Genomic DNA, 23,415 nt, shown 5'->3' on the forward strand with positions numbered 1-23,415 from the left:
TACCTACTGTGCTAATTTTTCATAGTGCATATATGAGCGTGACAAAAGTCATGTATGTATTCTGCAGCATTCTTGTAGAGCTGCAGAGATGTGTGTGAGTATTATACAATAAATGCACCCTTTACAGCAAAAATCCATTTGATTCATGGTGCTCCTTTGCAAACAAAGATTGCCTAGAGAGGCTGTGGAATCCCCCTCCTTGGATTCACTCAACTTGATAAAGCTCTCTGAGTAGCCTCATCTAGCTCTGAAGTTAGACCTGCTTTTATAGCAGGAGGTTGGGCTGGAGGGTCTTCAGAGGTACCCTTCCAACCTAAAATACTCCTAGGATTTTAATTCTGTTTTTAGTCTTCAAATCAGTTTGTCCTGAATCCTTCTGTACCTTAAACTAATTCTTTGCCATATGCAACTACACGGGTTTTGAGGACCAGGGCCTGCATGTGATGCAGTTTTGGGGTGGGTATTCTGTTCTGTAGTACTGTAGAAGCTCTAACTAGTGTCCTGTTCCACAAGTCATCCTACTGTTTTCATAGGATCAGGTGGGGTAAAATATGGCTGAAATGGCACATTCATTTAGCATAAAACCTGGCACTGCTACAGGTGATTTTATGTAAAACTGTCAATGAAGAACATTCAGGAACGGTTCAAAGTTCTTTGGTATTTTGAAAACAAGTGTGTTTGGAAAAGAAGCTTCAGAGCATTAACAGTAGCTGTTAACAAATGGTTTTGCAAGCAAACTATATGGTAGTACTTTAGGAAAATATTTAAAGCACTATTCAAGAAATAGCTATAAATATTTTGAGTATCAGTAAAATGATGCTTGCACAGGAAAATCCTGGCTCTCCTGCTTATATTTTAATTTAATGGATTGTATCTTTAGGCTTAACTTCTTGCACACCTTACTTTCCCATTTGTGACTCTCCCATTCAAATGCCTTCTACTGATCTGGCAGAAAAAGCACTGGAAAGACTATTTAGTGAACTGCTGGAAAGAAAAAGTAGAACTAATGCCACGTGGCCAGTTGTGCCTCTGCAGTTTACCGTGGCACACAGATCAGAGCTTGGAAGTCCTTAGCAGACATGTTCTGTAACACTTAAGACACTAACTATTCTGAAGTGAACTGTGATTCGACACCTTGTCTATCTACTCTGGCCAAACTGCATCTATAAAAGCAAAGGGGGATGCAAAGTAGAGTTTGAAATGGTAATTTCCAAATGTATTTGAACTACTTTTTGCTTTCCAGCTGTAAGAGACAACACAAGGAGTTACTTATAACAATGATGAGAATCAGGGCCACACTCTTAGTTTTGGTAGCTAACCAGTAAGTCACCAATAAAAGTTTCGAAATGGCAAGCGTGAAATCAAACCCCTAGCTAGCAACAAGCAAAATACAATATGCTAAATTATAATGTCATGTGATACGAGAGAGAAAAACAGAAGTTTCATTACAATAGTCATAAATGTAATTTTTTTAAGCTGTTTCCCCTTCCTCAGAAAAGCTCTAACTGCTAACTCCTGTGCATTTCACTTAGCTACCCTGCACAGCATTGCCACAGACCTCAAAGCTGCATGGCAAAGTGGATTAGACTACAGCTCCCTTCAGAGAGTTAAGCTGTAACCATGTATTTGTAAGGCCGTGGAGCCATCATATCCTATTAGTTGAGTTCAGTTAAGTCTGTGAAGTGTGGAGGTGTGGAAAGCCTACAGAGTCTTCCAGTCTGATTACAGGATACAAAACCCATTAGATGGAGCTGCAATTTTACGTGGTCTCCAGTGAAGATTTTATGGACTTTCCTAGTTACAGAAATGGCCTAGCTGAGAACTGCTACAACCTATTTCAGACGCTGCAGTTCGAATAGGTTTTGACACTCAGAATAGCCAAAAAGTATCTACTTCTGCTGGCTATTCACCATTCAACAAAAAAAGCAACAAAACCGGAACTCTTTTGGCTGGCTTATTATGAAATTGGCAAAGATATGGAATTTTAAGTGTATGGTATTTTAATCGCTTTAGCTGGCAATGGAAGTTTATGGTTAAGGTTCCGTTATACCTTCCTGCTCTCATTTGTCTGAATTTTTGGATGAGTAGCTGAGTAGGTTACTCTAGATACTCAGCAGTGAACCCTTTGCATTAGAAGCTGTATATGAGGAGTCTTCAGGGCGCTTAAAAAATATATTTGAGAAAAAAAACCCAACCACTTTCACTGGTTGATTTTTCTTTCACAAATGACAGTGTGGTAAGCAAACAACACTAGAGGCAGATTAGTGATAAAAAAACACACAGCTCTTGAAAGTTATATGCAAGTAGAAGAAGAATCTGGAATACCTAGAACTCTGACACTTAGAGAATACTTAAATTTAGGAAACAGGTACAATGTGTGTTGTCTAGCTAGTACAAGAAATGTACATGTCGAGTGTTTAGATACTAAACGTCTTTGTATTTGCCCTGCTGCCTTTCTAGAGAGGTTACCAAGGAATAAGAACTTGCCAGAGACCAGAGTTTTGGGCACAGCATATGCTTAAGAGTAAGTGCTTGGGAGCAGGTTGAGAACATTGGGTCTTTGAGGAAAAGGCTACTGAAAGCAGAGAGAAACAGCACGGTTCTCCAGCTCAGCTACCTGCAAGTGTCAAGACACAGGAGGCGTACTAGGGTCAATGAAGTGACATTAGTCTGGATTATCCAATTGCTCTGGCCATGGCTCCACAGTGCTTTGTGCTAGGATGATGAACTCTACCCTGTCAGAAGGAACTGATCTTCAATTAATTATTGAAGAGCTACAGCTATTACCTCTAAATGTGCTTTTACTAGGCAGTAATTTGAAAGGCAACAATCATTTTTAGCCTTAATGATTTTTGACAAAACAGTACAGTGATTTTAAGCTGTACCTTTGGTGTCTCAACTCTCTCTTCCTCCATAAATGCTGTCTCTCCCTGGCAGCTGGATGGAGGGAATGAAAAGGCTTCTGCTCCTGAAGCTGAGGGAAGACCTGGAGACTGCAACAACCTTGCATTTTGTGAATGCAAGTTAACTGAGGGTACCACGGCTTGTGCCTAAAAAAGATTTTAAGAACTGCAAAACCGGAACCATTTTAGGTAGAAAACAACATACAAAGTTACAAATTAAAAATAAACAATACCTAGCCCACTTCCAAAGCAGGGAAAGTATAAAATTTATTTCCTCATTCCTGATGAATTACATGCTTTAAGTGCTAAAGTCAGTGTTTGGGACCCTTAGGTGCCCTTCAACTTCTGACATGCTATAATTGCTTTTTATATTCAGTACATTACCCCTTAATATTACTGTGAGGCACAGGGCTAGTTTCAATATTCTAACATGCACTGATTCCTGTAGGAAAAAGTATGAGAAAGAACAGAGCACGCCGGATCTGAAATAAGGTATTTTAACACTGTTGAAGGGAGAGGTGTGCCACAGTGAAGGCAAGCATGACAACTGCAAAAACAGTGGTTTTCACTGTTTCTTAACCTTCATTTCCTTAAATGCAGTATCCACACAACTTGCCTGTCCAAAAGGAAACAAGCAGCCTTATACAGGAGCCTGTGGTGCCACCATGTGTGAAAACAAATTATCTTGTTACTCAGGATTACTGCAAGATTGCTTGCAGTCCTGAGAAAAAAGTGATAGTATGGCTATGAAGTACAGGAGTTTAGTACAATAAGGAACTACCTTCTAGGAGGTTTCTTCTTCCTCCTTGGTCATTTGTCTTCACCTGCTTTTAATAATCTTATAATTAATAATCTGCTTTTGAATACTGTGTCACTCATTAGAAACACTGTCTAAGACCTGGTTTTAATCTTTGTCAGCCATATTGTTCCTGGACCTATGTTTTCATAGCTGAAGCAATTTGGCTTTAATTTCAACAGAATCCAAAACCAAATAGTGCCTTGCTGCCTCAAGCAAAAAAGGAGCAGCGCGGCTGTGATTTCTCCTGGAAGTAGAGTCTGGGTGCTTGTTCTGTACAGCAACAATACAGTAGCTAGGAGGCTGTGAATTTGAGAGAATATTTACTCGAGACCACAGCACATCTGAATCATCTTAGGCCAAGTCTTTCATGTTTCTAGTTATGCATTAATAGAAATCAAAAGCTGTACAATGTCTGTTTATCTTAATGAAACAAAAGAACATGTAAAAGAGTCTGAGAATTATTGGAGTAAAACATGATAAACTGTACATGACCTTTATTTATAAAGAAAATTACTAGGGAAGACGACTACTGAATAGCCTTAGAGCCTGTGCTGAATCAGTCAGTGTAATTAGAGAGAATACTAAGCGGACAGCCTTCCGCAATGGCAGGGCTGGTACCAGATAAAAGAAGTACCCAGAATTCCTCTTGATAAAATACACATGGCACCCTTAAGACTTAAATCAATTAGTCAGTTGTCACATTGGCTCAATGCACATAGAAGTTTTGCAGCCAAGCTGCGAAGTTTCCCAAGAATTTGGACTCTTGCTGGGCCACAGAAGTACAAACTAATGCAAGTATTACAAGAAACGACATTATTTAGGAACAAATATCTGAGTCTTCAGCCCTTAAGAGTCTCATGACAATGCTATTTTTATCAGGCACTTAAGATATCACAACAAATTAGCACCTTAACCTAAAAGGTTGATCCTAATATTTTCTTTTGGGTACCTCTTTACTATTCCCTGCCATGCTTCATTTCATGGGAGACAGAAAGTGTATCTAGAGAACAGCAGGGGAGAAAGTAATTTTATTTTCAACAGGTCCCTTCAGAGTGACTATGTTTATAACACTTAGTAGAGCCTGCATGCTTTTAGCCCCAGATGCTACTACAGCTCTCCATAAATTCAACAGCTTGTTTGTCAGTCACATCAAAGATACTCCAAGTGTTGCAATTCCCAGAAATGGTATTTCTCTAACATTTTACCCGTGACTTCCCAGCAAAAGGTTTGAAAATCTCAAAAATGGAAGTGTTCCAATTAGAAGTGCAAGCACAGTACTTTCCCTTTAACTGAGAAATAAACTGAGAGTTGAAGTTAAACCATGCATATACCCATTAAAGCCAAAACCATTGTTTGCATTTTGGGCTTCAGAATGCAGTCAACTTCCCTTTCCCATGTAAAACCCATCCAGTCCCCTCCAAACAACTCTTCCCCGCCCCCCTCCTTGTTTCAGGAGTGGAGAGGAGGCAGCAGAAGCAGTTGTAGGAGGCATGCCAGACAACTGATTTATCATCAGACAGTTCTGATGAGAGGCAAATCCAAAAAAGTCTTTCCAAAATGATGCTGCAAGCCTACATACTAAAGAAATCAGAAAATAGCAATGGATTCTAAGCGAATCTATGTAGAAACACCATTCTGAGAGAGAAGAATGTCTTGCACAGTCTTAAGTCCACCTCTGCTAGGAATGAGACCTTACCTTGGCTACTGTCTGCTCAGCAATGGTGCTTGGCCGACGCTGACGAGCATCAAGTCTCTGTTCCACAGGGAAGCTACTCCGATGTGATTTGAGTCTTTCCACTAACAAGTAATAGATAGCAGCAAAGTGGTTATAACTCTTGTTCTGCAGAGACTGAAAAAGACAAGCACAAAAGTGTGGGTGCAGCCAAATATACATTATCTTATCTTCTGCAAGACCAGGAAGAAAGAATTGCCATTTGGGGGCAGGGGGGATGGGGACAAGGAGAGATATTTAAGAGGCTGTGAGGTAGGCAAACATCATTATGAATTGGGAAAGTTACAAACCAGAGTGGCAGGCAAAGAAAAGCGTCAACCTTAGTTTAGTGGCAAGCTCACCAGAGTTTGCTATGTTCTGGGCTGCAACAGTACTTATAGCTAACATTCAGGTGCTACTCAACCCTCAAAGATTTGAACCTGGAGAAGGGACTGACCTTCTGAATACATCGGATGTTCAAGTCACTAGAGGCAATGGGGAAGTGAGCCTCTGCAACGTAAAGAAACTAGCCTCTTGTAGCAGAAAGTACTCAAACTGCCAACCTCCACAATGGCTTAAAGTATCAACTATCCTAAAGGAAATTATGTTAAACTCCATAGGGAGCCTTGGCATTTATTTTTGGTAAGAATGGTGATTTGGGATTGGACAGAGACATTCATCTGCTTACTGCTTTTATGCTCCTTTCTGAATTTCATTTTCCACCCTCTTAGAAGTTCAAAATTAATTTTTTTTCAATTCTGATTTCCCCTCCTCTCTCTCCATTCAAGAAGTAATGATTTATCCAACCCCACCCAGGAAATCTAAGAGTGTGGAATTTAATATGGCTTCTTTATTTTACTTCTGTCCCTAAGAATCAACTTAGCTACTGAACAGAGCTCTAGAAATGACCACTTGTAAGCAGCAGCAAGTATTACCATTGTAACAGGCAGCCCTATTGGGCTATCATTTTTCACATAGTGCACGCTGTATTTCTGTGCATCCGCTAGCTTAAAGCGATCACATCATCAAATGTTTTGAAATTTGTTCTTGTTTAAATTAAAGGAAGTAGTTAATACACTGAAAGAACAGTACCTAGTCCTGTGATAATGTGACCAGAACAATTTCTTTTCCATGGGCTCTAATTTGGATCCTTGACACAGAGGCATATCCTTTTTCTCATGGTGCTGCCTTTTCACTGACGTGTTTTCCTCTATGGGCAAAGGATGCCTTAGACTGGGATAGCTGGGTGTGACCAGCCAGCATAAGGCACACAGGTGAAGATGTCTGTGGGCCTACTGCACGATGTTTTACCTGCACTTCGCATAACACAGACACCTTATCTCCACTAGGGATGATCTTTAGGAAAGTTTCTGGAGAGATGTCTGCTAGCACAGACTGAGACAGCAGTAGGACAGGGAGGCATATCGCAGTTAAAATGTTTGCCCTTGCTAGGGTCTGACCAGGTAAAATATACCAGTGGTGTTCCCCCCCACCACTTTCCGCTAACTGTTGAAATAAAGACTCTTGCAAGCAACTCAGGTAATAAGTTCTAGTTATAAAAACAAAACAGGAGACCTTCCCCCCAGGTACAAATATTGTTTTAGTCTATTTTACCTCAGTAGTTTTCTGTTGGTCTATTCCAAGGCTGTGCATTAGCCGTAAGACCTGCTCATTATACTCTCCAATGGAAGGCTCATTTTCTTCTCCTGGTGGATAAAGAATAGGTCTCTGTGCAGGAACTTCTATAAGCATCCACTTGTGCTCCTTAATCTGAGCAATAGTTAGCCGTTTGGATGGGTCTAGGACCAACATTCTTCTAATCAGATGTTCACACTCTGTTGGGGAGAAAAAATTACCAACCTGCTAAGTAGTACTTGTAGATATTCAACAGAGACCTACCAATACAGAGCATGACAACAGGAAACTGTCTTACTTCTACCTAACTTCTGTGCTAAATACATTTCCTGAAGGCCAAAACAATGTCTCAAAACAAGATTAAAAGTCATATTAAGAAGGTCAAAACCCCAACTTCTTTAAATGCATGGCATCGCTAACAGTGCTATTCCTTCTACACAGCTCCCACATGAAGGTAATAGTAATATTTACTACTGCTTTGAAGCTGCTTTTGCTGTTCTAAGTGCAGTGCTAACATTAACTGATAAAGCTTCAAACAATCTCTGTGAAGTGTGGTGGGGAGTCGTTTCCATCCTTCGCCAGCACTGTTTGAAATAACATGTCCAGGCTCATGAAACAAGGGACTGGTAAAACTAGAGTTAGTGTATGGGGTTTTTTTTCTTATTTCCACCCTAGTAGTCACAAAAAGAAAGGCAAAAATAATGTCTCTGTGGATGTGAATATTAGTTAGTGGGTCTGCAGGTTTATCTGTTTTAATTTCAGGACCAAAGCACAATCAGTAGCTTTAGGTGCCAGAATAATTCTTAACACACCAAACCATTGCTGGTTTCTGACTACTGCATGCTGGACAGCATTAAAACCATCACATTTTTCTTCAGATCTCAGTTGGCTTTTGGATGATGAGGGCATGAGAGATGGACGTGCAGTTTGTATATGATAGAAAGACAATTTAAGTTCCTTTAAGGGAGCTTTATCAATCTGCCCTGTATTTCTAGCTGACAATAACATGGCTGCAGTACAGTTGTTATGAGGCCGCCCATTCAGGTAGTTATGGCAAATAATTTAGAGAGATATTTCTGGCTATTTATTCCTCTTTCTCTCTCTTGTTTTCACAGTTTTGCTAAGAGGCACACCATTTCCCACTCCCTGCATCACCATGTGATCGGCAAGGGGAGCAGCAAGCAGCCTGCGAAATGGCCGAACTACACTGCAGTCACAGCCATGATTGCAACTCACACAAAGGCACCTGGATTTAGCTTGCATGCCTATGTCAGCAAAGTCACAGAAACACAATACAGTTCAGCGCTGGATGCAAGATGTGCCCAGGAAGCTGAGGGGTTGCTGTGGTGTCATGATGGCATTGCTAAAAGCAACCAAATGCACTGTAGCTGCACTGTAGTGGCTATTTTCAGAGGCAATGCACAGGAGTACAAGCCAACAGAAAGAAAAAGACCAGAATGTTTTGCACACAGAACCTTTAACAACAGGGCCAAAAAACATTTTACATTTCCTTTAAGAAAAAAAAAGCACAGACAATAGTATATTGAAAGATGATTTGATTCAGGAAAGTTGTTTTGAAGTAATCTGGATTAGAGACCCTTTAACATGGGGAACCTGAAAGACACCATCAAACCCTGCGTGAAATTTGCCCCACTTGTTCTTGTCTGAACAGGCATCAGGGAGAACGAAATCCAACAGATGGGGCAATTAAGTGAAAGAGAGAGATCTCAGTCACATGTGGGAGTGCCACACACATGACAGTGAGAACCTGGCATATGAACTGGTTCGACACTTTTTTGCTTCTGTTTAGCAGATGTTGTCAAAAACCAGGAAACACCCAATGCACAGCTTATGTTTGACAACGATATGGCACTAGTGTATTTTCTTTCCACATTAAAATATATGTAGCCTTGCAGGACGAAAGCTAATTGCTACACAACTCTGCCTCTCCCCCTGCATCCCCGTATTTCTGTTCACAGCAGGAGAAGAGATCCTTCAGCTTTATTTTGACTCTCTCCCTGCCCATGGGCACAGCCACACTGCAATTTCCATGCATTGTGCAAGGAAAAATGGGTTGGTTTGCCTAGCAGCAGTCTAACTGCAAAGGCACAGAGCTCACCTAGGCTTATTTTGTTTCTTTGCAAAATGAATGGTCTGCCATACCACAATCCAGTGTGCAGATGCACCACCCTTTGCTATATTGCAACAGAGATGATTCTAGAATTTATTCAAGGTCTACCACACCAAGAGCATAAGAGGACACCACACTGTTACCTTCTGACATAAAATAAGGGATCCTGAACCTTCCTTCAAGAACTCGTTGCCTCAGTATGGGGAGTGTTGGTCCATCAAAGGGTAATGCTCCACAGACCAAAACATAAAGAACTACACCCATGCTCTGTAAGACAAAGAACATTAATTTAATTTTTCAAGCTACAAGCAAAGTCTCTGAGGCTGGCTAGCCAAATCCTGTCACAGAAAAAATTAAAATTATGTTCTGCAGGAAGAGGAAATTTATACAAAAGAGAATTAGGTTTGTGAAGATACCTAAACATTAAGAACACTCAGCTAACCCAAAATGGCTAGGCTTGCAGTACCTTGTGCTGATAAGCAGGTAAGCTGAAGTGTAATGGGTTAGAGACTCTGGCTGCTAGCAGGAAGCTCCACACGGATGACTGAATGATACCTGAAAAGCGAGCCCCAACTTCAGGTGAGAATTAGAGATACTTTTTATTAATCTCAATGTTGTTAAAACAAAAACAAACCTTAGAACAGCAGCCACTCAAAAATAAGAAACTGTAATGTTTAACATTTACCAATTTGCAAAAGCCTGGGTGAGAGGCACACTGGTAACTTTATGAACAGTCAGTTTCAGGGCAACACCAGCTAACAACTCTGTACAGCTGTGAGCAGTGCTGAGCATGAGGGGTTATTCAATATGAGCAAAAGGAGACAATGTGGGCAAGAGCTCTCCCACAACTGCCAGACTCACTTTTGAAAGTACTCGAGTTAATTGGCACTGCAAGTGGAAACAGGCTTGCAGTATATGCCAAGAAAAAAAAAATATAGTGCCGCACTAGATGAAATAACCACACCAGAATCTCATGCCAATCAGTTTGAATAGATAACCACAGCACTGGATTTCTCAAGGGGAAAAAGTAGGCATTCAGCATTCTCCTTAAAACTTTGTTAAGTACACAGAGATTTTAAAATTATATATATATTTTTTTTAAAAAGTCACTTCCTTCCTTAACCTGCCAAAAACTGAACTGTGGATTACTGCATTCCTCCTGCGAGCCTCACATTTTCAGCAGATTTATTCTGTGATTGTATGTTGCAAAGAGATATAGAATCCTCAACTTACAAGATAAATGAAGAGGATGACGACGATTTTATCTTAAACATAATCACACATGTGCTTCTTCCTGTGGGCAGATTCTGTTAATGATTTACGATCTTATATATTTAAAGCATATTTACCAAAGTTCAGAGAGTCACTTCTGACATTCAAACAGTGCCTGTGCTACTTGGAACAGTATGGGTAGCTCAGGTCTGCTGTACATTTATTCACCGGTTACTAAAGGTTCAGAAAGGTTGTGGCCTTTTTTTAAAAAAATAAAAAATACGTGCGTGTGTATGCATAGAGAGATACATGCATGCACACAAATATATGTATCTAAAAATCACAGGTTTTATTTGTTAATGCAGTTAGTTTAATTTAAATTAGATTAGCAGCTGAAAGGTGACTTTTCCATGAACAGCCCTGCTTGCGTAACAGCCTCTGAGCAAAATGTCAGTGCCCATACTGTTATTCTATGTGCAATATTGTCACTGCAAACCTGATGCCAGAGCAGAGACTGCCAAACTGTACTGTCTCTGGTTGCTTTAGGACATAAACCTGTCATTGTAAGTACCAGAATACTAAAATTTAAAAAAAAAAAAAAACCAAACAAAAAATCCCAAACAAAACCAAATTAGGAATGAAAAGCAGTCTCTGACAATGTGTGAAGGGTGCACAGAACTTCCTCAGTTCATTTTATTCCCTTTTCTATTGCATAAGAACGTGGGTTGCACTATCCTCTTCGTTACAGTATACATGGAGACACACCAATTCAAAAGCATGCAGCTGCCTGCAGTAGAAATGTTTGTGGCACAAATTTGCTTGTTTCCAGGTCAAAAAGCAAAGCAGTCATCATCTCTCCTGTGTTCCAGTGGCTCCGGAATCCCTTTAACCTCACCAAGAACTTACTGTTTCACAAATTCAATTCCCACTTAACACAGAAAATTTTAAATGCACTGAAAAAAGCAAAGTTCATTCAGTCAGTCAGGAGAGCTTTTGGAGGAGCTGCAGTTTTTCCTCTAGTGGGCTAACCTACACCTACAGTGTACATTTAATAGCCACCAGGATAGGTAACTTCAATTCCATTCAATATTAAGAGGCATTTTATGACACTTAAGAAATAAAGCTGAAGAGGAACAGCTCATCTACAGCTTAAGTAAAATCAAAGATGATTCCTTTGTTCCAGCTTCCTAAAAGTTGACTTGAATCCAGTTAAAAAAAAGAATAATGATACCCAGATATCCAGCTGGGGTCCCTCATATTGCTGTCCTTCAAAGACTTCGGGGGCTGCATATGGTGGACTTCCACACCATGTCGTCAGAGGCTCACCACTCTTATAGAAATTTCCAAATCCAAAATCTGTTGAGAAATTAAGGGGAAAGTCACTCCAAACTCCAGTTGCATGACAAAGCATAATTATATGCATGGACTAGGCCTGAAAACTCACTTTCATTCATTAAAGGCTCTATCACAAAGCCTTTTATTATAGTCCCACTAAAAAATATTTATTGGGATGCTGAATGTCCTATACTGCTATTTTCATGACAACTACATAATTATTAAAACACACTGCAAAACTTCACAACCTCTAGGAGTTTTGAGTAAACTTCTACCAGTTTGCTAAGTCCAAGTTTATAAACAGCTATCACTAAAATTCAACAAACTGACAATCATGCATACTTATCAGCTTATTTATTTGCCACGAGATATCCGAGACTCAGTACTGGATCTGATACTTCCTGAGTTTTCTTTAGGTGCGCTCTAGCCTTAGATACACAACAGATTTTGAAAACAAAAGCATCAACTTTGGAGATGGGAGGAAGGAACTCTACCAAAAGCAACAAGCATGGAAAAACACAAAGCCTTTTGCTAGGAAGGAAACTCTGCTACTGGGATTGTCTATAGCCCTTTCAATCTAAAACTGAAATTTACCATTCCACAACTAAGCAGTTCTTTTAAATGTTTCTTTTTATGGCTTAATACGGGACCAGACATGGGTCTCATGGGACTTCAGTATTAGTCACCATTTGTAATAATGCAATAGTGAAAAGCAAAATGACAGCCATTATTGCATAGAGACATGAAATCAGATAGTGTGATGCTTTTTTTTTTCTTTTTTAGCTTCCCTTGTTGCCTATTTTTTTTTACTTGAACAACACTGCAAACAACAGTAATATTGAGGAAGCTGCCTTAATGACTGAACCGAAACTGATTATTTTCAAAATGCAGAACTTCAGGGCACCGCTCCCGCTCCCTGGTGCTCTGATCTATCACTCTCTTGCCTTCCACTCCACTCTTACCAGTGTCTTTGGAGCTCTTCACAGCCTAGATCCTCCAGTTCTTCTTATATCCTGCCATCAGTCTCACTCCCTTTGCTTAGTTTATACATAATTTGCTTTAGCATTCTTGAGGCTTCCTGCCAGAATCCTAATAGTCCCTCCTATATCCACTGCAAATGCCCTTTCTGAATACAGTCCTTCCATGCCGCTCCTCGGTGTTAGTAACCAAGGCTCTTATTCATCAGGCTTTTAATAAACACCACTGGAGCAGTGTTTGGATACACCTGTTCACACCATAAATCAAAATACTTGCTCCACTGAAGTCTCGTGGCGTTTTCTCATGGAATTCAACAAGGCCAACATTTCTCCCTGTTGCTCCCAACATTACCGCTCTGTACTGCTTAGTCCTCTATTCCACTCGTGTTGTGGGTCACCTTGTATGTTCGCTGTGACAACAAATGCTGTTAACACTAAAGCAAAGAAGGAGTTCTCAAGGAGCGAGATCTGATGACAGGGACAAATATTCTTTGGACTTAAGGCTTTCAGGCAAACTGCTTTCAATTCACTAACTGGTCAGCTGTATCTCCATGGAAATACAGAACGGAGCACTGCCAAGAGACACCTAGAGACTGTTAAGCACAGGAATATCGTTTATGTTCATCATTGGTCTACTCCTGTGTGAGCAATGATTTAACTGTTTCCTGCCACTTTTTCCACACTGGAGCAAACTATGCAGTAGGAGGTTACAGAAGGTGTTTCTTTTCTTAAGGTGATAATGCTTTTACCCTTGTAGCTAACCAGGCTCCTGCAGAGTAATACTGCATGCTGGCGAGACTCGAGGAATCCCACGAAAGTCAACAGCATTGATAAACAGCAATCAGGCTGTTGATTTAGTACTATCAGGTGCTGAATACCTCAGAGGTATGTTAATACAAGGTAGTGCTGGTCAGCAAGACAGCAAAACTAATAAACACTGTGGTTAGCAGAGAGAGTCCAGGCATTGCTGGTACCACTTCATTTACTTCTATTTGAGTAAGTTGTGTTACTCAAGAATATGTGTATGGCTCTCTTGTCATACATCATCAGCTAAAAAACCACAAGAGAACCCTCAGAATCAAAGCAATACAGAGATATGAAACAAAAACTTACAAGGCTTACATAAAGTTAACCTGGAGTTGTTTTAGAGAAGCAGTATGGAAATTGAATCAAACTACATACACTGAGCTTAACTGTACTTTCTTAACAGCAGGACACAAGGGTTCCAGCAGTTCTTTTAATACAACTCTTCCTGCAACATTCATCAAAATCGAACATAGGCGGAAGAAGCAGTTTCGGGAATGCCAGAACTGAAGAGGCTTTTGGAGCACTTTTCTTCTGCTTTCCATGATTTTCCTTAGCATGTAATAAGGTACAGAATCACAGAATAGCTAGGGTTAGAAGGGACCTTTAAATGTCAGCTAGTCCAACCCCACCTGCAATAAGCAGGGACATCTTCAACTAGATCAGGTTGCTCAGAGCCCCGTCCAACCTGACCCTGAATGTTGCCAGAGATGGGGCATCGACCACTTCTCTGGGCAACCTGGGCCAGGGTTTCAAAACCTTCACTGTAAAAAATGTCTTCCTTTTATCTAGTATAAATTTACCCTCTTCTAGTATAAAACCATTACCCCTTGTCCAGTTGCAACAGGGTCTGCTAAAAAGTTTGTCCGCTTCTTTTCTATAAGCTCGCTTTAAGTACTGAAAGGCGCAATTAGGTCTCCTTCTCCAGGCTGAACAACCACAACTCTCTCAGCCTGTCCTCAGAGAGGTGTTCCACCCCTCTGATCATTTTTATGGCTCCTTCTGCAACTATTTCCACAGGTAAGACATACCACCCACTGCTTTAACACCTACACATGAACCTGCAGGAATGTTTTTGCCTTTCGATATCCCTGCTCTTTGTCAGACTTGGTTACCTGCAAGCAATAGGTTCAAAAGTTATCTGGGAAACACACACAAACAGCATGATCTCATAGGCATTTTGGCTGCTTTTATTAATTCCTTTAACTACAAAATCACTAAGGATTTCAGCAAGAAATCTACAAGGCTTAGATTCCAAGTCTTTGTGTACGACTGGTTAATTCTTATTACAGAGGCTACCTCCATAATACCTTCCTCACCTCTACCTCCTTACTGCATTGCACTGCTGAGTCTCCATTGTGTTAAACAGTACCACTAATATAAGCAGGTATTTTTAGTTGCCTTTACTGAAATGCACTAATTGGGAATAATAGAGAATCAAGACTATGCAACCATCCAGCTCTCAGTACGGAAATCTCTACAGTGGGTGACATGCAGTGTGAGGTAATAAAAACAGTCACTATTCCATTTAGCAGCAATATTACTGAGGGGCATTCATAACGTAAACTGGCCTTTTTTACATACCTTGTGTTGGTGGTCCATTTGGTTCAGGTAAGCAACTGGTAACTGTGGATCAGCCACAGTTATACACAGTGTTATTCAGTCCTCATTTTATCCTTCCTTTTTCTAAAGCTCACTTGTGGTAATCTTGAAGGAACAGCTAGGTACAGCAATATAAATGTCTAACCTCACTTAGACCAGTTCTCAGTGGTGTTATTCCACAAAAATGCATCTTTAGAAATATTTTACAACATGCATAAGGCATCTTTTTAGATTTAGGAATTCCAAGGTATTGATTATGAAATTTGCCTCTCTTATCATGGGTTTTAGGGTGTGAAATAGCATACCAGTTTTACAGGTGAACAGAGAAGTTCAAAGACTAGCCCAAATTCAAGTAACAAATCAGTGACTGACCCTGGCCAGGGCTAAGCTTAACTGAAGTGTCTGGTCATTCTCTAAACAGCAAGTTAAAACCAGTCACTCTCTGCTGAAAACTTTTGCCTCAACATTTCCACAGCCTGAAATTCAATGGTGTAATTCTGTTGTAAACTTTCTGCCACCTTTAATGTACATCATGTGCTCTGGGCACATCTCAGTCCAGTGACCCAAACACACCAGGGTATAAGGGAAGCACTAAGTCTCATTTCCTTCTGTAAACATTGGCCTTACGTGTTTTTCCCTCAGTTGTAACTATACAGTCCAATACTCTGCACATAATTCAGTCTCAACAACTGATCAAAAATTACCTTGTCTTTTAAATAAAATAGTCATTCTGTGAAATCTTATTACAGAGATTTCTTATTTTGCTATCATAAGAGTTCAAGTCTAAAAATAAGAAGGATACTCCTAGCAGTCTAGTCCATGACTGGATGATAAAGCTACTGGCTTAATTGTCCACAGCAGCAAGGTTGTGTTGAAAACATAGGAAAATAGGCTGCATCTACTTTCAACTACCTGACCACATACCCGAAACTTCTAGGTCTAACCCAAAGCTGCCAAAAGACTGCTCTTTACTTGCCTAAACCCCTTAAAGAAGCCAGGCTGGGGCTGAGCCCATTACAGATAATTCCATACTGGGCCATCAAAAACTTTTCCCAGCTTGCACTAACCCTGCAATTATCCACCCAGGAAAACCTCTAATTTGGATTGGCAGGCACCTTGAAAACTCAGTCTTGCTTCACAGACAGGTGGGCAGGTAGCTGCTCTGGCTCCTCATATACTCCAGGTAAAGTCAGTGCAGCAGACTTACTGGACAAGAGCTAAATCTTTCTGGTGCCAGTAACTCCCAAGCCATTCTCGTAATTTGTCTTAACAAACAAACAAACAAAAAAAGAAGTATCTGATCTTTATACCTCCTGGAAGTGATCCCAAAGTGCCTCGGTGCAGCTACACAGGACATATTACCAGAGACACCTGACAACTGCACAGACACCAACTGCACCATATGCTGCTGTGTGCAGATAAAGCCTAATCATGGGAGTAATTTTGGGAGACCCGCTTCCAATATGCTGCAGCGCATATGGGATAGGATATTCCTGCTCTTCTCTGGAAAGTTCAAAATACTTGTGGGATGAGATTTGCAAGGTCATTATAAAGGGTGAACAATAATAACAACCTGTTAAAGTCAGTAGAAACATGGCATGGCAATTCCTCTACAACAAGAATTCTGCAAAGATCCAGGTCCTTAACACTCCATAAATAAGATCTGCCTACAGTAATTCAATCCATTCTCTTCAGAGCTCTTCAGTGTCACCTATAGTTGTAGGATTAATCCTGTTCTCATCTCGAACTAACCATAACCATTATTTGCATTTACTCAAAGCATGAATAGATACATCTTTTATATCCTTGCAGTTTTACCTTTTTGTCTTCCTCCCCAAAATGCTTTCATTCTGAACAAGTAAATCTTTGTTCTAGGAAAACTGATTTGGTCATTAGATAGCCTTGTCATTCTCCCTTCAAGACTAGAACTACAGGGCTTATCTGACATCAAATGTGCTGAAGTGATCCTAGTGACAAATGAGGAGCTGCAGCCCACAGCTTGCGTTTGGAAGAAACAAATGGAAGAACGCCTTTGGACTTCAGCAAACTGCTTGGTAAAGGGGCTCTGGGGCATAAATACCTTCAAAAATGTTATATTTCATGATTTATCTTTATAATAGATTTGATTTAGAATCATCTTCTAGGGCAGCATAGTAGTATTGGGTGGATTGATTAAAATCTGAGCTCAATTAAAATTGAGGCCTTTTAAAAAGATAAACGCTAGTTCAAATACAAATGATTGAGTTTGCTTGAAACAGCAATTAAATCAGATCTACAATCACTCTAGCTTTTTAGAGATTTAGGTATCTGTGTGCTGACTGCTAATGATGAGCTGTCTTTTCTGTGATGACACAGGATACTCTTATCTCTCATCTATTTTTGCATTGCCAACAGACTGGAAGCTTAAAAGACGGACAAATATTTAAGCTTCACTCTACCCTTTTAACCCAGTGCCCCTAAATTAATATTTTATTCCAGATAATTAACATATGTTGTTACATGAGAACATCATACACTACTGTAAATATCTGGTATGGGTGGAACCCTCAAGAGGCAAAATCTCCAGCAGCAGTCTACGGTCACTGTATTAGCTAAAAGTCAGAAAATCAGATACCCAGTTCTCATAGCAATGAACTTTTGGGACTTGTCCGTAATCAAAGAAGAGCTCCACTGCCTATCAGTAAGAAGGCTACAATGACAGAAAAGACTATCTGAAGGTCAAACCACATGCAAGATCCGTAACAGTGACATGCTCTGCAAGCACACAGAATGCCCGACAGTTGCGTGAACAGTTACGCAACAGCACCCTGGCACATCGCCATACTCTGGAGGTGCAAACGATCAAGGTCAGCTCAGATTCCAAATCTACATAGGAAACACTGAATATAATGATCGTGCCATCCTTCCTTTTATGTTCTGAAACAACTGCAACTTCAGCTGTAATAACAAAGGGGGAAAACCAAAATCTTCTACCAAAAAATCTCTCAATCCCTTTGTGTCACCTGCCTTTTTCCTATCACAGCTGGACTTCTGTTATGAATTTTTTTTATTCTCTTTGAGGAGACTTTTCTTCACACACAATCAGCTTGGCAACCTTGACATTACTAAAGGAGACATGAAGCAATTTCTTCTCTCAGAATCATTTTGCCATCTGTGTAGGTGTCAGTAAATCTGATCTCTCCCTTCACTTATCTTGAATTTATCAGATTTTCAACATCCTCTTAGTACTGCAGATAAATATCAATCTTCATCTCTGAACTGCAGCTCCTATTCAGGTGCCACCCTCATAAATCTTTCTATCAGATTCACAAGTACATGTACGTATATTTGTAAGCACAGCTATAGAAAGCATAACTTGCTTGGAAATACACAAGATTTCAATTCCTAAGAAAGTGAAGCTCTTTGCCTATCTAGACTGGATTTAAATTAGCTGTTTGGTGAATGTGAACATGTAGAAGCCACTTCAAAAAGAAACATGAAAAAATCTGAACAGCAAAAGACAGAACAGTCTTTAAGTGCGACTGATCAATATAAAGGAAGTTTCAGGTTTATGTTGCAGTTAGTATTTTTGAGTTTAACTATTATCCTTACATGCTTAATTTCATAACACATAGTTTTATTTATTGTTACCAAATGTAGCTCAAGAGCAAGGACATCTTAGAACTGAAAAGCATGATCCTTGCAGAGCTGTTACCTTTGCTCCCTATCTGAGCAACAGAATTACAGAACTTACACCGTTGGAGAGGGTGCTTGAGTGGGTGGAACAGCAGCAATTGGCTTACACCTGATGGTCTTGTGACAGCACAGATGGTTAAGTTTTATTAAGTAAATCCATCAATGAAAGGTCTAAAAATTCATAGTAGAAGGAATAGCCAAGGATGCGTTCTGTATAAGCACTAATACAACAATTCAGGCTGCTGCAGTTTGGGGGTAGGGGCAAGCACAAGGAATTAGGCTGCAGAAAATGGCCAGCCTGATATATGCTCCCTGTCACTGCTAGATGGGTCTGACCCAGTATGGAACTCCTCATGAATCTGGTCTAGCGGTATGTGTCTTTTAAACCTGGCAAATGGTTCCTTCATTCTTTGATCTGCAGTCCTAAAACTTAGATTTCTTCCCTTTTTCATGGGCAAGGAACACCAGTATCCTTTAGTTATAGGTTTTTGCTGAAAAAACAGCATGCATTGGCAATACTAAGCACAGTAAGAGCCAGACACCTACTAATTCATACTGGACTTTTTTATGTAACATAGGACTTAAAAAGAGTGTTGCATATTTCAGCAATCTGCTCTTATCTTTAGAAATGCAACTACATTCTGTTGTTGGACAAAATAATTACCTGTGCAGGGAGATCAGCATTATTTGTTAGGGCACATAAGTTATTATGGTTAGCTCTTTTTGTTTCCATTATGCTTTCTATACTTGTCTCTTCAAATTACGGTAAACCATTTCTTAAGAACTCAAGAACTAATTGCATTCATGAAAACCATTTCAAAGAAAAAGTCTATGATTTAGATAGGATACTGGAAGCTTGGGCTTCCTCAGTTTTTAATTATTGCACTGTCAGTTTAGTTGTCCCACTTTTTGGAGTGTGAGAATGGCCAGGATTCAATTAAGCACAAAACAATCACTAGTCTCTCATTCTCTCTCTTCCACCACCTCCCCTTGTTTCTACTTTGCAATCGCTGATCTACCATAATCATAACGGATCAAAGGTAATAGTTTTTAACTTAAGAACACTGCTGAGATATCTCATTCCAGAGAAACTGATTTTAAGAACATTACTAATGTTTAAGGGAAAAATGTGCCAGCCCTCAAAAAAACATATGCCAGCCACAGAATTTTAAAAGGACTGAAATGGACTCATTACTAGAGGACTGAGATTATATAGTCATAGAATCATAGAATGGTTTGGGTTGGAAGGGACCTTAAAGATCATCTAGTTCCAAGCCCCCTGCCATGGGCAGGGACACCTTCCACTAGACCTGATTAGTCAAAATCCCATCCAACCTGGCGTTGAACACTTCCCAAGGACGAGGCATAACCGAGTGATCTCTGTCTTCTTAACATTTGCCTGAATCTGCACATGAAAAAGTATGATCATTTGCAGCATTGTGTTCAGTTCAATAAACTCTGTGTTTGTGCAATCTGCAAATATTGGCTCTCAACTTTTGCAGTATTTTGTTTCTTAATCTCATTACCCCCTTTAGAATAATCTTGAATTTAGAAGGTATAATTTTTTGAACATACATCATTTAAAGGGAAGCTGTTTTCCTGTTAAAAAGGGAAACAGACTAAGATTTCAGACCCATTTGCAATTTCAGAAAGGGAAGCTCCCTGTGAGAGCCACTGCAACTTCTGCTGTGCATCTAGCAATATGACGTAGTCTCTAATTTGTACCTCTAAAAATCCTTTAGAAGGGATACTACCTTCAGAGCTATAATTAATCCATTCTTCTAAAATTACCAACAGAATTCTATCTGCTTGGCTTCACAGTGCCACGTGGATCTTTTGTTATAATAATGATATGAGCAAAGGAGATAACTGGGAGAGACGTACAGATAAAGGAAAGGTGTGAGTGTGTTAGAAACAAACCTGACCCACTTCATGAACTGAATGCTGATCAGCCAGTTCTGACGTCAATGCATATTTTACTGTCCACCAGCAAGACAAACCAGCACTATAACCTACTTCAAAATAACAGTCTCTCCTACCTGATCTGGTTCAAACACAGTAGCTTTACCATCAAGATGGCATGATTTCTGCAGACATCTATAAGGCATCTTAATCTGGCAGTTTTGTGGGGCTGGAAGTATACAGAGAGAAGCTCACTATTCCATCCTCAATTCAAAGCTGTATTTATTTTCACAAATGCACAGACGTTTCACTGTACAGACAACCAGCAAGTTTTATCTGATGACAGCATAGCATATCAGTGATGAGTAACTGAAATCCAGCCCCTATGACCCCTTCGAAAAACAGCAAAATGTAAAGGCTACATGAACAATCCAGTTATCTACAGGCAATAACTTTAAGAAGAACAAAGGTGGTTTACATTGCTAGTGCTGAAAACAAATTTAATGTCAAACCTGATGAAGACTGCCTGGTATGGCGTTCTTCAGCTGCAACCATCTCAGTGGACATTTTATCTGATTAATACTTTCTTTTATGCTACTTATGCTAAAATATGTTTGAGGCTTTTGCTCCCAACTACCTAACGTCTTCTAGACAATAACAGTCTATCAAAGCTCTCACCTCAAGATCTTTACACATCATCTGCTTCTTGTCCAGTTACTAAGACTGAAAAGAAAGATCCTTGGAATTCTAACATTTTCCTTTTAGAGCAATATTAACACAAAACTATTAAATTTCAGTCCAGCTTCCTTGTTTGAGCATAAAAGGTGGCGGTCTCATCAGCTCAGTTTTAGGAACACTTATTTTGAATCTTAGTTTATTCTCCTGGAAGCTGAAATACAGAGGTAAGTTTTATGCATGTTTTTGTATTTGAAAAAAAAATGTCGTATTCTTCAGTCATAGAAACATCAGAATGAATCAAGAGGTCCACTGGAAGTTAGGAAGAGCCTGGAACGCCCATGAGTGTCTACGTGGATTTCAGAGCTGCTTGGCACTCCAAGCAAGGAGTGCCAAGCTGCTTGGCACTCAGCAAGGGACGGCCTGCACATAGTGCTGGGGCCCAGTGCAGACACTGACACTGCAGAGCTTTGTATCAAAATAATTAATCAGTTACTGTGTTGTTTTTCAATTGCTAGATTATTTCAAATGAGAGAGTAATTCTAGCTATCAGAGTTGGGATCCTGGCTGCCCTTTGTTCTTCCACAGTTTGATAAATGAATCATGAAGAATATGAACCACTGGAAGAGACTGTTCTCAGGGATCTGCACAGCACCAGATTAACCCCATAATCACAGATAAACCGTTCGGTGGAATTCATGGTCAATCTCCTTTACAGAGAAAAATAAATTGACTGACTCAGCTGAAATCACTACAAGGTTTCTAGCAGTCATAACTTGCCTCCAGCTACTTTATCACCAAAGATCACATAAGAACTGCTATCAATCTGATAAAGCTTGACAAAGATACATGGAAGCATCAGACGATATGAATCACTGCCACTTAATGTGATCATTTACATACAGACCACTTGTAATTAACTTTCTGTAATACAGAGGTAGAGCACAAGAGCAGCTAAGAGGAAGAAAGAGACAGCAGCAGCTGATGGAATCTAGTAACTACCATTTATCAATGCTTTCACTGGAGTCCCTGGAGAACCTACGCATTGAAATTCCCTGCAACAGAACAGTTCACATCTCTAACCTTTCTTTGGTTAACGGGTTTCCTGAGATGGCTTTGAAGTAGTGGTTTTGTAAGCCTGTGTGTCAAGTTTGCACTGCAGTGTTCAGGGAGGCAGGGAACATGCATCCCCACAGCGTTAAGGACATCCATGAAAGGAATTCCTCTGAATATGGCCCCACTCCAGCGCAGCTGAGGCCCCTGAGGAGTTCTGAAAAAACTACAGCAGGCTGAACGTGACAAACTACAGTACAGAACACTGATGTGGAGGAAAAGGAATTAGAAGGGATAGTATGTGGTGGTGAAAATGGGGAGAAGAGCAGCCATTCAGAAGGCAAGGAAAGAAAGCATACATGAACAACAGCACAAACATTCCCTTATATTTAGCTCAGTTACTCATAGTAAGCGGGGTCCCTGTGACTTGCAGCCCTTAGATACAGTATTTACTGAAGCCATACATTGTCCTGGTAAATACAGTTGTATGTCAACCATAAATCTCCAGGTGCTATGACTGTCAGTAGGTACTAGAAATAAATGCAAATTTGAAATCAGAAATGAGAAAAGTAAAAATACTCTACAGATGGTAGTGCTGATGAACCCACTAGATTAAAGCTCAAAGTACCAAACCCCTTTCACTGTCCAATTCACAGCCTTATTACCAAAAGCTGTGAGCAAACTGTGCAGGCAGCCCTATTGGTTTTCAGAATTTTGAGACATCACCACCAATTCAATCTCAATGTTACTAGTTATTATACCTGGGCCACTTCGTTATAAAGTCCAGACATCATCTCCATCCCAAACTGTTTCTTTAGCTTTCTTCAGGTATCAAATGCCCTAAATAAGAACTTAAATCAGAACTGCATCTTCCTGCTACAACAGCTACAACCCGCTTTTAATTCATCTGATGGTAGCTTTTAATATTTTTACAGTTTAATGTTAATACAAAAGTGCACAGAGTATAGAGAAAATTAAAAGACAACGACAAACAGTTTGAT

The 23,415-nt window shown here is 40.0% G+C and overlaps 1 protein-coding gene and 1 long non-coding RNA gene across 8 annotated transcripts in view; one reads left to right on the top strand and one right to left on the bottom strand.

The window, feature by feature from the left end:
• The window catches only part of LOC142067631 (uncharacterized), a 52,310-nt gene extending 34,242 nt beyond the window's left edge, over positions 1 to 18,068 (top strand). For 2 of the 4 annotated variants that reach the window (XR_012664111.1, XR_012664110.1), the window contains 2 exons: positions 8,164 to 9,758; positions 14,436 to 18,068. This is a non-coding gene — a long non-coding RNA (uncharacterized LOC142067631). The remainder of the gene's footprint in view (positions 1 to 8,163; positions 9,759 to 14,435) is intronic. The other 2 variants (XR_012664113.1, XR_012664112.1) reach the window with 2 other exon arrangements.
• Positions 1 to 23,415, bottom strand: part of SIK2 (salt inducible kinase 2) — a 57,045-nt gene that overhangs the window by 6,457 nt on the left and 27,173 nt on the right. For 3 of the 4 annotated variants that reach the window (XM_075116445.1, XM_075116443.1, XM_075116444.1), the window contains exons 5-9: positions 11,623 to 11,747; positions 9,323 to 9,446; positions 7,028 to 7,248; positions 5,399 to 5,551; positions 2,886 to 3,050 (exon numbers count right to left, since the gene is read on the bottom strand). In XM_075116445.1, the coding sequence (XP_074972546.1) occupies positions 2,886 to 3,050; positions 5,399 to 5,551; positions 7,028 to 7,248; positions 9,323 to 9,446; positions 11,623 to 11,747 (788 nt within the window). The remainder of the gene's footprint in view (positions 1 to 2,885; positions 3,051 to 5,398; positions 5,552 to 7,027; positions 7,249 to 9,322; positions 9,447 to 11,622; positions 11,748 to 23,415) is intronic. The other variant, XM_075116446.1, reaches the window with a different exon arrangement.

The sequence above is a fragment of the Phalacrocorax aristotelis genome, chromosome 22 (genome assembly GCF_949628215.1).
Source record: "Phalacrocorax aristotelis chromosome 22, bGulAri2.1, whole genome shotgun sequence".
Classification (NCBI taxonomy): Eukaryota; Metazoa; Chordata; class Aves; order Suliformes; family Phalacrocoracidae; genus Phalacrocorax; species Phalacrocorax aristotelis.